Below are 14081 nucleotides of genomic sequence, written 5' to 3'. Positions count from 1 at the left end.
TTAGGTATGTTAGGTAAGTCCCTCACTCTGGGCCTCCCACTTCCCAGCTGCGAAACAGAGGAATTAGATGACCTCTGAGGTCAGCCCTGCCTTAACATACGGCCTTTGAATTTTTTTTCCTTTGCTCTGCTTCACATATACTACCTAGGGTTATTTACTGATCTTACAGGCAAGGTCTTGAACAGAAAGACAAAGGAAAACCAGAGGCTTCTGTTTAACGAGTGCTGTGATTTCTTATATGCTTGTGGAAAATGCTTTCTTAGGTCCTGATATGTTCAAGTAATGGAGAAAAAAAAAACAAAGGCTTTTCTCTGTCACACAAGGAATATTAAGGTACTGAGAAGGTATCGAGCGCTTATAGTCCTGGATTGGACTGCAAGCGCCGATCGTAGTCTTCACTTTTTGCTTCCGCCTTCTGAGGCAGCCAATGAGTCCACGGCAGTTCGCGTTACGCCCGAAAACCTACAAATCCCAGAACTCAAAGCGCAGGAGCAAAGTGCTCATGCGCCAATGCGGCCTGGCGGCCCCGCCCCTAGGAGCGGAACTTCATCTCCCAGGAGGCTCTGGGGCTCGTCCATATTCCTCCGCTCGTGCAGGCGTTCTCCTCCCGCCTCCTGCTAGCGAGCCTCGCGCCAAATCGGGGCGCGCGCGCGCGCGGGGCACGTAGCATGCGAGTGACGCATAATATGTGGGCCGCCCTGGAGCCGTGGTCGCGCTGTGTGTGAGGGAGACTGAGTGCGGGTCCTGAAGCGGTGTGTGTAAACTGTGGCCGCTGGCGGGGTCAGGGGGGAGCGGCGGAGCCGCCCGGGAAGGTGAGTGGGAAAAGGAGGAGGACGGGTCTCTGCGAAGGGCGCGAGGAGACAAGGCGCGCGGCCTGGCGGGCGGGAGAGTGGGCGCCGGGCTGGGGGAGGGGCAGCACCTGCCCGGGCCGCCGCCGGCGGGGAGGGGGCGGGCCGGCCGGGTCGCCGGGGAGGCTGGGCCCGAGGCCTGACAGGACTTTTCCTTCTCCAGATTCTTGGCCCGGGGGCGGGGCCTGCACGTTCTTCCTCCCGTCCGCGAAAGAAGCTTCCTGAGAGTAACTCTTCCGCCCGAAGTGGGGGGCAGGGGTGCGCTCTCCCTTACCTGTAGTAGGGGCCCCTCTCATGCTCCTTCGCACCTTTTTCCTCCCAGTCCCAGATCCGTACGGACTGGGGCGGGGATGGGGGGGGCTCCGTCTTTCCTGTCGTGCAGCGGCCCCCTTCCCAGACCGTCTCCACCTCCGGTCACCTGGGCGGGCTTTCCCTTCCCTCGGCCTCGTGCTGCCTCCCCCTGCACCCGCTTGGCTCGCTGGCGGAGAGGGGGCGGAGCTTTCCGGGCACTCCTCCCACCCCCCTGGTGGAGGGGAGGGGTGGACAGAGGTGTTCGGGGACAGCAGCCGGGAACCGAAGCCCGGAGTGCCTGCCAAGCTTCTCGGGAGCTCACTGCTGTGGGCTTTAGTCATTTTCAACTGGGGTGTCAGAGGCGTTTGCTTAACTCCCTTTTCCTAAGACGGTTTTCTCATTGCTGTAGTAGCGCTGGGGCTTTGCATTTGTTCAAGTAGTTTTGGAACGTCCGTGGTAGTTCTTTTTGAGTCCAAAATGATTCGTTCCTGTCCCCATCACGTTGGCCTTAGTTTTTCCTCACTCTGTTTTCAGTGAAGCCTTTTAATTAGTGTACACGTTTTAGTTACTAGTTTGTGTTAGCATCTTCCTGTTCTAAACGTTTTATTAACGTGGAGAGGTACATTGGCAGTGTCGTTCTGTAATTTTCTTTTTCCAGTTTACTGGAGCTTACTTTTAAGGTTTGTGTAAGTTTCTACGTTTAGACAATTTAAGAATCGATTCGTTTTTCTGCTTGATACTTTCAGGATTTGGGTTTTGTATGTAGTAGTTATTCATTACCCATTTTCAAATGGTGATACATTTTTGCATGTTAAGGAGATAAAATACAGAATTTGGGGAATATAAAGGAAATCAAAATCTCTTGTAGTTCCTGAGTACAGTGTTTTACTGTTCTACCTGTTATACAGTTTTTAAATTTAATAGAGGAGGAATCTGGTAGAATGAACCACATGTTAGCTTGAAGTGATCGAAATTGGTTTATTACCAATTTTCTTATGTTTTTGTAAAGGAAATGGCCATGGACAGTAATAGAAAATTGTTATACATGATCTCATATTTCGTACTCATTATGGGATAAATTTTACTCGATGCTCCAAACTTGGATTTTGCCCCTGGTTTTTTTGTTTAGTTTTGCTTTTAAATGAGGAAGAATGCTTTCAAACATTTCAGGATTGTAACCTGATGAGAGCTGTCCTTTACGTGGACTTCATTTTAGGCTTCAAGGCAGTTTCTGCCAAATAGGCCATTAAGTATTATGTATTAGAAGAAGACAAATTTTATGGTTTAATTAAAAAGTTACAAAACTATTTAGTTGAAAAATGGTAGAGCTAGGGTAATAACTGATGAAAAATCTTCTACCTTTATATTTTAGTTACTGACACAAATGTAATAGATATTATGTTTCTTATGTATTCTTCCAGGGACATGTTATTCTAGGGACACACATAACTTTGTTTTCCTTGCTTAACAATATATTTCAGTTGGTCCAAACTAGGAAAGGAAATGCTTCTTGATTTTTTCCAACTTTTTATTATGAAAAAATTTTCAACATTAAAAAGTTGAAAGAATAGTAAAATTATCCTTGTTTGTACATCCAAATCCAACAGTTGTTAATATCTTGCCATGTTTTCTTTATACATCAGTGTGGTGTGTATTTATTTTTTGGAGCTATTTGAAAATGAGTTGGAGACACATTACCCTGAAATACTTGGTAGCCATCCTTAAGGATGAGAACATAATACATATTTTTTTGTAGGGCTTTATATTCCATCATAGGGACAGTATTATTATTTAATTCTCACAACAACCATTTCCATTTTATGGATAAGGAAATTGAGATTTGGAGAAGTTAAATAACTTGATCACGATCTCACAGGTTTATCCAGAGTTGAGATATGAATGCTTGAAATCCATTTCTACCAGGTAACGATCGGTTTTGGGGGCTTCTCTGAGCCCATTTCATCATCTTTAAAAAAAAAAAAAAAAAAAGAAAAAAGATGGTTGTGAAAATTCAAAAGTGAGTTAGCCAAATGTCCCATACTAATCGTCACCAATTGGTTGCTATTGTGTTACTATCAGGCCATCAGTTCTGCGTACAACTTAACTCGTTTTAAAACTTGGTGGTGAATTGGGTAATGTACCTTCACTGTCTTGTGCATAACAGGATGACTGAACCTTTTACATTGTACGTTAATAGCTTTTCAGGCATAATTATTCAGAAGTTTTGAAAATACCAGAGGTGTATGTCTAAATTGAACTCTAAACTTTTAGTATTTTAATGCCCTTGAGTTGACTTTTATTAGAGGTAGTATTTTCTTTAAGCTTTGCTTTTATGTTTTTCACTAGGCTGATTTGCTTAAGTTTTCCAAAAGATATTACCTCTTTTTTTCCATTAAAACAATTTTAAAATTCACATACTGTAAATTAACCATTAACTATTTTAAAGTGTACCATTTAGCGGCATTTGGTAGATTAACAATATTGCGCAACCATCACCTTATTAAGTTCCATTATCATCACCCCAAAAGGAAACCCCATACCCATTAAGGAGCCATTTCCCTTTCACTTTTCCCCCAAGTCCTTGGCAACCACTAGGCAGCTTTCTGTATATGGATTTACCTATTATGGATGTTTCATATAAATAGAATCACACAACATGTGACCTTTTGTATCTAGCTGCTTTTACTTAGCCACCAAATGTTTTTCCGTATCTGCTGTACCATTTTACGTTCCCTCCTGCAGCGTATGTTTTAGTTTCTCTACCTCCTTGCCAATGCTTATTATTTTCTGATTTTTTGGGTGTGGTCATCCTAGTAGGTGGTATCTCATTGTGCTTTTGATTTTCATTTTAGTCGTATGCATCTTTCATGTGTTAGTTGGCCATTTTTATATCATCTTTGGAGAAATGTCTTCTCAAGTCCTTTGTCAATTTTTTTTTTTTTTTTTTAGGCGAGGCAATCCTTGGTCAAAGTCACAGATTGCAAGGACCTTGACAGCTTATAATCACTCTTTTTTTTTTTCTGCCAACAGCACTTGGTCTTGCTACATGGTCTCCTATTCAAGTACTAACCAGTCCTGACTCTGCTTAGCTTCTGAGATCACCGGGATTGGGCTTGTTCAGGGTCGCTTGGCCGTAATAGACCCTTTGCCAATTTTTGAATCAGGCTTTTTTGGTTGAGTTGTAGGAATTCTTTATATATTCTGATACTAGATCTTTATCAGATATATGATTTGCAAATATTCTCTTTTTCTGTGGGTTGTCGGTTCATATACTGTCCTTTGCACAAAATTTTTAAATTTTGAAGTTTATTCTTTTGTTGCTTAAGCTTTTGGTGCCATAAATAAAAACTTCTTATTAATTTCAAGGTCATGAAGATTTTCCCCTGTGTTTACTTAAGAGTTTTATAATTTAAGCTCTTAAATTTAAGTCTTGGATCCATTTTGAATGAATTTTTTTATGTGACGTGAGGCAAGAATTCTTTTTCATGCGGATATCCAGTTGTCTTCGCACAATTTGTTGAGGGATCATTAGTCTTCTAATGGTCTTTCAACAAATTCTTGCCCTGTTGACAGTCTTGGCACAGTTTTCGAAAATCAGCTGACCATAAATGTGAGATTTTATTTCTGAACTCTCAATTCTGTTGCATCGGTATACGTGCCTTTCCACACTGTTTTGATTACTGTAGCTTTGTAGCAAGTTTTGAAATCAAAAGTGTGAATTCTCCAACTTTTTCGAGATTATTTTGGTTTTTAGGGTCCCTTGCAATTGCATGTGAATTTTAGGATCAACATTTCTATTTTTGCAAACAGTCATTAGGATTTTGATGAGGATTGCACTGACTGGTGGCCACTTTGGAGAGTATTGTCATGTTAACATTATTAAGTCTTCTAATCCATGAACATAAGATGTGTTTCCATTTCTTTAGGCCTTCTCTAGTTTATTCCAGCAGTGTTTCATTGTTTTCAGTGTGTAAGTCTCGTGCCTTTTTGGGTTAAATTTTCCCTTAATATTTTATTTTTGGTGTTGTTATAAATTAAGTTGTTTCATTAATTTTATATTTGGATTTTTATTGCTAGTATTTAGCCATACAACTAAGTTTTGTGTTGGTCCTGTACCCTGTAGCTTTGCTGATTTGCTTATTAACTAATACTTTTTTTAAAAGTGGATTCTTTAGGATTTTCTTTATAGAAGATTATCATTTATCTGTGAATAAATAATTTTACGTTTTCCTTTTCAACTTGGATGCCTTTTTTTTTCTTTTTCCTGGCTAATTGCTCTGGCTAGAACTCCAGTACAATGTTTAATATAAATGGTGAAAGTGGGGATCCTTGTTTATGATTTTAGGGGGAAAGCTTTCAGTTGTTCACCATTGGATATAATGTTTGCTGTGGTTTTTTTTATGCCCTTTACCATGTTGAGGAAGTTCTCTTCTGTTGCCAGTTTGAGTGTTTTCATCACAAATGGGTGTTAGATTTTGTCAGATTGTCAGATGCTTTCTCTGTATCAATCAGATGATCATTTTTTTCCTCCTTCATCCTGTTAATGTTGGGTATATTATACTAATTGATTTTTTGTGCGTTGAACCACCTTTGCACTTCTGGCATAAATCCCACTTGGACATGATGTATAATCTTTATATGCTGCTGTATTCAGCTTGCCAATATTTTGTTGAGGAAATTTGCATCTATGTTCATAAAGTATATTTGTCTTCAGTTTTTTTTTTTTCGATGTTTTATCTGGCTTTGGTATAGGGGTAATGCTGGCTTTGTGGAATAAATTAGGTAGTGTCCCTTCTGTTCTATTTTTTTGGAAGAATTTGAGGATTGATGTTAATTCTTTTGTAAATGTTTGGTTATTATTGCTGCACTCTATCTACCCTGGCTAGTACTTCTCAAGATTGTCAAGGTATGAAAAACAAGGAGAGACTCAAAAACTGATAGAACAGGACAGTACAGAAACATGGCAGCTAAATGCAGTGTAGTATTCTGGATGAGACCTTGGAACAGAAAAAGGACATGAATGGAAAAACTAGTGAAATATGAATCAAGTCTGGAGTTTAGTTAATAGTCATATACCAACGTTGGGTTTCTTACTTTTGACACTGTACCACTATAAAACAGGATGGTAATGTTAGAGGAAACTGAACTGGGTGAGGGGTATATGGGAATTCTACCTTTGCAAACTTTTGTAAATCTAAAATTAGTCGAAGTAAGAAATTTATTTTTTGAAGTGGGTGTATAGTTAGTAGTCATAGAAATACAGCCTGGGTTTTCTTAAGATCAGCAGTCCATATTAGGCCTGCAGCTTTTCCTTTTTGTAACTTTGGTTACAAAGTCCGAAAATATGGATTTCTCTCTGCAGAAAAGAAGCCTTTTAATTTAAATTTGTTTTTGGAAATACTTGTTCTCCTTTGGAGTTACGGGTAGCCTCGGTGACATGAATCACTGCTATTAGAATTTCCTCTATTAAAACACAAACGTGTACATTTTGGAGTCAGTGGTGTCATCTTTTACGTGTCTTTGGGTCTTATGGTATGTATCTTTTGAAGCATGAACATTAATCTTAGATGAGCTGGTAATCTTTTTTTGGTGTGAAACTTTTCTGTAGAACAGTTGCTATTTCAGTGAAAATACATATTTTACATGGCATGATCTGACATTTTGATCTTAAAGCTACTTTGGCAAAAAAGTTGATCTATGAACCTTCTGAACATTTGGGTCTCATATATCCCTTTTGGAGCCCCTTGTAAGCCTCTTCCCCATGTATATTCTCATGCGGCTTCTCTAAAGCCTGCCTCAGCTCCTTGTCCTTTTACACCCCTGGATTGACCACCCAACCCAGCAACTCGTCCTCCTTCCAGGCAACTGGCTGTGAGAGATCAGGGTTTATAACACTCCTTCCCAACTTTAGTGTTGGTAATGATACCAACTATGTTAAGACTTAACAGGAACGTGTTGTTTATCTTTCGTAGGTCTTTCTCCCAAAGACTTGGAAGAGCAAAAATATTCTTGGGAGTTGTTTTTGCTACATTTTGTATTTTAAAAAATATAGCCTCAAAGTTTTGGACCTCAGAGATCTAGACCTAGGATTATTCTATGTATGGTATATAGGTATGTGCATTTTTGAGGGGGCGAAAGGGACCATACCCTTCTGTCCGATTCTCGTAGGGGTTCCTGATCCTAGAAAGTTTAAGAATCTCAATTTCAATCCGGTTTCCTGTCTCATTTGACATTTAGTAAACAGGTTGAGAGAGGTGACAGCACTTGATCATCATGACCTGATGAGTATTCAGGCTCCCAAACCCAGGTTTCTCACTATACCACAAATTATCTAGAGTCCAGGGTTAAGTTTTCCTTGCTTTTAATTATTTCCTGTATTGCTAACCCCTCATCTTTCCCATCCTTTTTTTTTTTTTTTTTGTAGGAAGTATGTCAGGTTTACTTGTCTGTTTTCACTTACTAGGTTTTTTGTTTGTTTTTGCTTTCTTAGGCCAAGCCATGACTGCAGTAGCGGTGCATGTGGACTCCAAAGCTGAGCTCACTACCCTGTTGGAGCAGTGGGAAAAGGAACATGGCAGTGGGCAGGACATGGTGCCTATCCTTACCAGGTACGAACAATTAAGTTTTTTGTAAACATTAGTTTTAACAGAAGGAAAAGTTGGAGAACAACGTAGGAATATTCGGCCTTCCCTATGAATTCTAAATCCATATTTTTCCCTTTTAGAACTAGTCTTTATCTCCCTGCTACTCGAAGCTTTTTAAATTTCCTGCCTTTCCCCTCAGACCCTTCGTCCTCATCTCCCTAGGTTTTTCTCCTGCCTGCGTTTCGACCTCAGGGCTTTGTTTATGGCTCTCTTCTTTCTTCACCCTAAATATTCTACCTGGATAGCTTTATCCCTGTCCATGATTTAAAACATTATTTGGTTAACTTTCAAATCTCTATTTCTACTTCAGACCCCTCTTTAAAATTTCAGATCTGTTTCTCAGCTTTTTGTTTTACACATCTTTACCTGGATATTCCACAGACACCTTAAGCATACCATGTCCAAAACAGAGCTTATTGCCTCCATCCTACTTTCCTCCTTATTCACAGCTGTGCATTTATATCCCTTGCCTTGGTGTAAATGGTTTTAAATTAAAAACTTGAAAACCATCTTCCTCAGTGTATTTAGACACCGAGCCCTGAGGCTCTGCTGCTTCCTCTTCCCCATCCCCACTACTACCTCATCAGGTATCGATCTTTTCTTGACTGGCCCATTAGGCAGTGTGCATTATCTCTCTGTCTCCAGCTTACCCTCTGAAAGATTCATCTTTCTCATGCACTAATTCAGTTGTCATACTTCTCATGATTCTTCTCTGGCTCCCTTTTTCCTATGGAATAAAATGTAAAATTTTTGGAGTGGCTCCGAGGCCAGTGATGATTTGTTCCCCCGCCTCCTTTTTATGCCTCATAGTGTTGCTCTCCTTCAGTGAGGAGTGGTGCCGTATCTTCTGATGTCTGTGTGCCTTTATGCTTGCTGCTTCTGTGGCGTGAAATGCCTTTTCTTTGGCTGCCTGGCAAGCTCTAGTCCTTTCAAGAAGTGGTCCAAGAATCCAGTCTTTAAAACCTTTTCTGACCCTGATGTCTCTGAGTAGGTTTAGATGCTCCTTTAAGAGTAAAAGGTTTTACTACTCCTGTCATTCATACATATATGGTATGTCCATTTTAGATCTTACTACATTGTGCAGTAATTGTTTTTACACGTCTCCTCACTAAATTGTAAACTTTTTGAAGGCAGGTGTTGGTATCTTTTCATACAATGACTTGTACACTGTGTAGTACATAGTAATTGTGCGGGACATGATTTTATTGAGTGAATGTATTAAGGAAGAGAGAAAGTGAAAAAAGGCTAGGGAGGAGGGATGCTTATGTTTCTTCTAGGCAGGTAGGTGGTCACTGGAACACAGGAATCTTTAATATCTAATTTTAATATCATAGTGAAAAAAGTTTTTTGTTTTTGCAATGATCTGTTCTTTAGGGGTAAAGAACTGATCTTAAGAGCATTTAAACACGGATAAATGCTTTTTTTCATAACTGCTCTCGAAACATGGGGAACAGGTTTTTTTCTGTTTTTTGGGGGGGGGGGGGACAGAATTGTTGCTAACTGGTGCAAAGAGTTTTAATTTGTAGAGGCATTGGAGATTAAGGACTAGTCATTAGATATTTAAAATGCAGCCACAGTGAATTAAAGAATCTTAAGTATTGTGCAGTTAACATGTGGATTATTGACTGAAGGGAGAGAGTCTTAAATGGGGATCATAATGTTAGCGGTAGATTCACTTAATTGCTTAAAAAATATTTATCGAACATGTGTAGTAAAAATACTCATGTTTTATTTTCAAGGCGATTTCATATTTATTATATGTCATCTTCGTCACTGCTAAGATATTCCTCAATGCAAAGCGTAAAATAGAGGGCCCTGTGTTCAAGGAGCTAACCTTGTGGGAAGCAACCGATGAATAAGAAAGCGTAGAATAGCAAAAAATAATACATAATGAAGTGCTAAATCTAGCAGTATGTTTCATAAATATTGTAGAGGTTATGAGAGTAGAAAAAACTTGAATAAGTCAGTTTTTTTTAATTCAACAAATATTTGAAGACCATTTGTGTGTCAGAACTATATGAGACAGCTCTGAACCTCAACTTCATCTGTCAATAAAAGTATCACTGAGAATTACATTCTTAAGAAAGCCATCCTCAGAGCTACCCGAAAAAGACTGCATAGCCAGGCAGTGGAAAGCTGAGTTAGAATCCTGGGTTTTAACTCCCAATTCCAGTGGGCTTTCCAGTACAAGAGGTAAAGTTTCCTTGAAACAAAGACTTGAATGATGGTAGAATAGAGGTTGATGAAAATCAGGGAAATAAGGTTTTCTAGGAAAGTGAAAACTATAACTGAAAAAGGCATTGAGGAGAGAAGGAATCAGGGCATGTTTTTGTGGCAGTGAAGAAATGCCCCCCACTCTCCGCCCCCGAATGGAGGGCAAATGTTAGGTAGGAATGGAAAATAAAGTTGTAGTGAGAAAAAGAAGAAGGGCTGTCTGGGGACAGTGGAGGGGTTCCGGTGGGGAGAGAATGTTACAGGAGAAGGCAACGGCACACAGGAAAGCCCTGAAGCAGTCGTGAACTTGGACTCTGAAGAGTAGAGAAGGCTATGTGACTGAAACTTAATGAAAGAGGGGTGGAGGAGTAGAAGTCAGAAATGCAGACAGAATCCAGATTATCGTAAGACATGGTAATACTTGGGTTTAATTATGTGGTAAGTCATTGGAAGTTGGAGAATGAATTGTCAGGTCAAGCACAGAAGCAGGAGGCAAGGAGACCAACGAAAAGCTATTGCAAGTAGTCCAGCTAGTTCACGATGGTCTGGATAAGGATGGGAATGGTCAAAATTTAGAGAAATGATTAAAGTCAGGAGATATTTTGTAGTTAGAGCTAACGGGAATTGCTGTGGGGGATGAGAAAAGGAAGGTTTTAATGATGACTTCTAGGATTTGGCTTTTGATGATAGTGCTAGTTTTTGAAACAAAGGGGAGAGAAGATTAAGTTTGGGAATGGAAATTGATTTATGACATAGTCGTTTACACATCTATGTTCATCAGGAAAATATCCTTTTTCTAACTGTTTGCTTTTATGTTACACCTTGACTGCCGAATCGACTATTGTAGGTGGTGGTTTTATATGCTTGTCTAGAGTTGACCCTGTCTTTCCTTGTGCTAGGATGTCTGAATTGATTGAAAAAGAAACTGAAGAATATCGTAAGGGGGATCCAGACCCATTTGATGATCGACATCCTGGTGAGACCTGTGTTTTCTTTAGCCTGCCTCTGATTTTCTTACAAAAGAAACTTGCTTAATAGAAAAATTTTCCATTGAAATAGCATCTTTCATGTTAAGTTTTAAGGCATTATTTGTCAAAATATTGCTGAAGGTAGAGGCAGTGAGGAAAATTGAAATATATTTGTAATATTTACAGATCAAATAGAACATAACTAACTTAAAGGAACTAAATTATATAGGTATAACTTATTGATTTATTTGGTATGTTTACAAAGACTTAAAGAAGAAAAATGTTATTTTTTTCTGACTTCTAACCATAAGCGTTATCCTCTGTGCCTTTATCTTTCTCACAGTGATAATCATTCTTTTACTGATGAGGCAATGTAGTTGAGACTGCATTCAGTGCCTTGCTCTTAATTATGAAGTCGATACTTGGAACCTTGAATACTAGACTTCCTGATGTCTGCTTTAGCATATCAGTAGCTAAAGTATGCCATCTCATGTTAATTTGGTTTTATTTTGGGCTAATTTAATTAGAGCCATGACAACCCAGCCTGCTTTGGCATAGAATTTGCTGTAATGTAGAACTGTATGGGACTTGAGACTTTACCATTTTATGTTCTAAGATAGATTACCATTGGGCAAGGCTTAAGTCATGAATGGGCCCATATTGCACATAAACTTTCTCTAAAGCTGGGAGCAGTCCTTTGTGGAGAAAAGAGTTGAGATTTTGCATGTGAAGAGAAAGAATGAGTGGGAGTTATAAAAATAAGGACATTGCATATCTACTGGAACGTTCTAGGGTTTATTTCTTATACATTTGTTCTCAAATGTAAGTTAGGCATTTCAGATTGAGTGTCCAATTGTTTATGTAATGTTATCTGCTGCTCTTGCCCCGGACATCTTCACTTATGACTTCCGTGGACTTTTCTGTTTAACCCACGTCTTCAGTAAGGCAAACGGAATATGCAGTATGAAAGTGACTGTGAAATAAGACTTTTAATAGCATGATGAAAAGAATTAAAAGATGATCATGCTTGGTGATATCTCCTTAGAAATGATGACATGATAATGAGTAGAAGGGAGAGAGGGACAGATACGCCTTTTTGCGGTAGAAATTTAAAGACAGTTTCTTCCTCCTTACCTCTTACGTTAAACAATATTTGTCATTAGGTATAATTTCTAGTAATAAAAATAAGGGTCTCAGTTTCATCATTTATAAACATAGAAAGCTGGTAATCTGAGCTCTTGTTTTTATGATACCATTCTCTTTATTTGTGCATTACTTTGAGAAGCTACAGCTTGATAAAAACTTATTAACAGCTTACATCTTCATCTTAAATGGTGTCCTTTGACTAAATTTGCCACTTGTTTTGAAAGGAAAATAAAAATAGATATGTTTTCAAAACAAACTAATAATTTTCCTCATCATTAACCAATTCTTTTACTTTTAGGCTGTGTGTTGAGTAGATCCTAGATTCCTGGTCTCCTTTCTTTCCCTAGTAGCTCTGGAAATTTAAGATGGCCAAGGTTACTGTATCTTTAGAGTTGATGATTGCTTAGTGAGATTCCCCCACCCCAGCCCAGGGTGTCGTTACAGGTTTGAGCACACATGTCTGCTGCTGTTGGCATTGTGGTGGAAAGGGAGATTGGATTTGGAGTCTAACTTTTCCAGGCTACCCATCAAAGGAAGTTGTGCTTTGTACCTTTTTGTGGCTAGGAAGTCAGGGGTCTTCTTTCTTTTAGGCTCCTTATTTTTTTGTAGACCTTGTATATATTTAATGATGCTGGCCTAGGTCTAGTGCTCATTTATTTAATTCAGCATTGCTGTGTAGGCAGTATGCTGGGAGATGGAAAGATTAGAGAGCAGTATGTCAAGTTTTTATATTGTCACGTAAATTTAAAGAATGTTAAGAAATTAATTCATCAAAAGGATCTTTTCTTGGTTTCTGCTCAGTTTTGCACACATTTTAATAGTACTTATAACAACGTGGGTGCCTTTGCAGAGGTCTAAGTTGTTTGACTGGGATGACTTACTCATTCCTTTGTTTGTTCCTTTTCTTTTGGTAGGTCGAGCTGATCCAGAATGTATGCTGGGCCACTTGCTGAGAATACTCTTCAAGAATGATGATTTCATGAATGCAGTAGGTTTGCTTCTTACTTTTATCCAGATTTTCATCAGCAGAAGTAGTACTTTACTGTTTTTTATAGTTTGCTTTCTCCTGAGGCCTTGACAAATTTGGGAATAGAGTGGATAAACTATTTTTGATGTTGGTTCAATGAAATAAGAGTAATCATGGACCTTTCTCACCAAAGTCTAAGGTATTTTCTTCGTTCAGTTGAATATTGGTGAGGGCCTCAAGGCATCTGTGCTCATCCTTGGGCAAGGTGATTCTGAGTTTGGGAATCTAGGAGTCTTTTTGGGTTCCTTGGTAGAAAAATAAGTGTGATGTATGTGGCATGATTCTGCACTGATGCTGGTGTGTGCATGGGGCATGTGGAAGGTGCGGAAGGTGCCTTTTCTCAGGGCCGTTGAGTAAATGGCGGGGAGGGAATCTACACCCCCCCCACCACCCCCACTCCTCGCTCACAGCTCCGAGACACAGTAATTGTCCAGTAAATCGTGGTCATTTTTGAAGACTTGGTTTTGGAGGTGGAATGACATGCTTGAGCGTGTGGGCTTTGAAGAGGAGGTCCATGTTTGGAGTTTTAGATGCGGCTCCACTACTTACTGACAGGTTGACCTTTAGGCAACTTAAGCTTCTCCAAGCGTTATTTTCCTCATCTGTAGAGTAGGGTTAATCGTTCTTACCTTAGAATGTTTTTATGATCCTTGAATGAAATTAAGCACGAAAAGTGCTTAGCACAGTACCTAGTACATGAAGGTTCAGTAGGTATTAGCTATTATTTGTTTTATTCTAACTCTCCAATTTTTTTCTCTATCACCAGTGTATCTTTTCAGTTTTAGGTCACTTCCACCCGCTTTCTAGACAGTCCCACCTAGATATTCCCCATGGGCACCTTGATTTCCATGTGTCTAATTGTTTGCTCCATAATCTGTTTTTCTTGTTCTCTAGTTCAGTAATAGTGTCCTCATCTAGCTAGCTAGACATTGTCCTTTATTCC

General features: G+C 39.4%; 1 protein-coding gene across 4 annotated transcripts in view; it reads left to right on the top strand.

Moving 5' to 3' along the window:
* Nucleotides 1–642: 642 nt before the first annotated feature.
* DCAF1 (DDB1 and CUL4 associated factor 1) overlaps nt 643–14081 on the top strand; it is a 58444-nt gene continuing 45005 nt past the window's right edge. For 2 of the 4 annotated variants that reach the window (XM_016133144.2, XM_016133140.2), the window contains exons 1-4: nt 643–812; nt 7630–7747; nt 10897–10973; nt 13026–13099. In XM_016133144.2, the coding sequence (XP_015988630.1) occupies nt 7638–7747; nt 10897–10973; nt 13026–13099 (261 nt within the window). In that variant the 5' untranslated portion in view covers nt 643–812; nt 7630–7637. The other 2 variants (XM_016133142.2, XM_016133141.2) reach the window with 2 other exon arrangements.

Source organism: Rousettus aegyptiacus, unplaced genomic scaffold, assembly GCF_014176215.1.
Source record: "Rousettus aegyptiacus isolate mRouAeg1 unplaced genomic scaffold, mRouAeg1.p scaffold_m13_p_4, whole genome shotgun sequence".
In the NCBI taxonomy this organism is placed as follows: domain Eukaryota; kingdom Metazoa; phylum Chordata; class Mammalia; order Chiroptera; family Pteropodidae; genus Rousettus; species Rousettus aegyptiacus.
The sequence above is the reverse complement of the archived record's forward strand: the minus strand, read 5'-3'. Positions and strand labels throughout refer to the sequence as shown.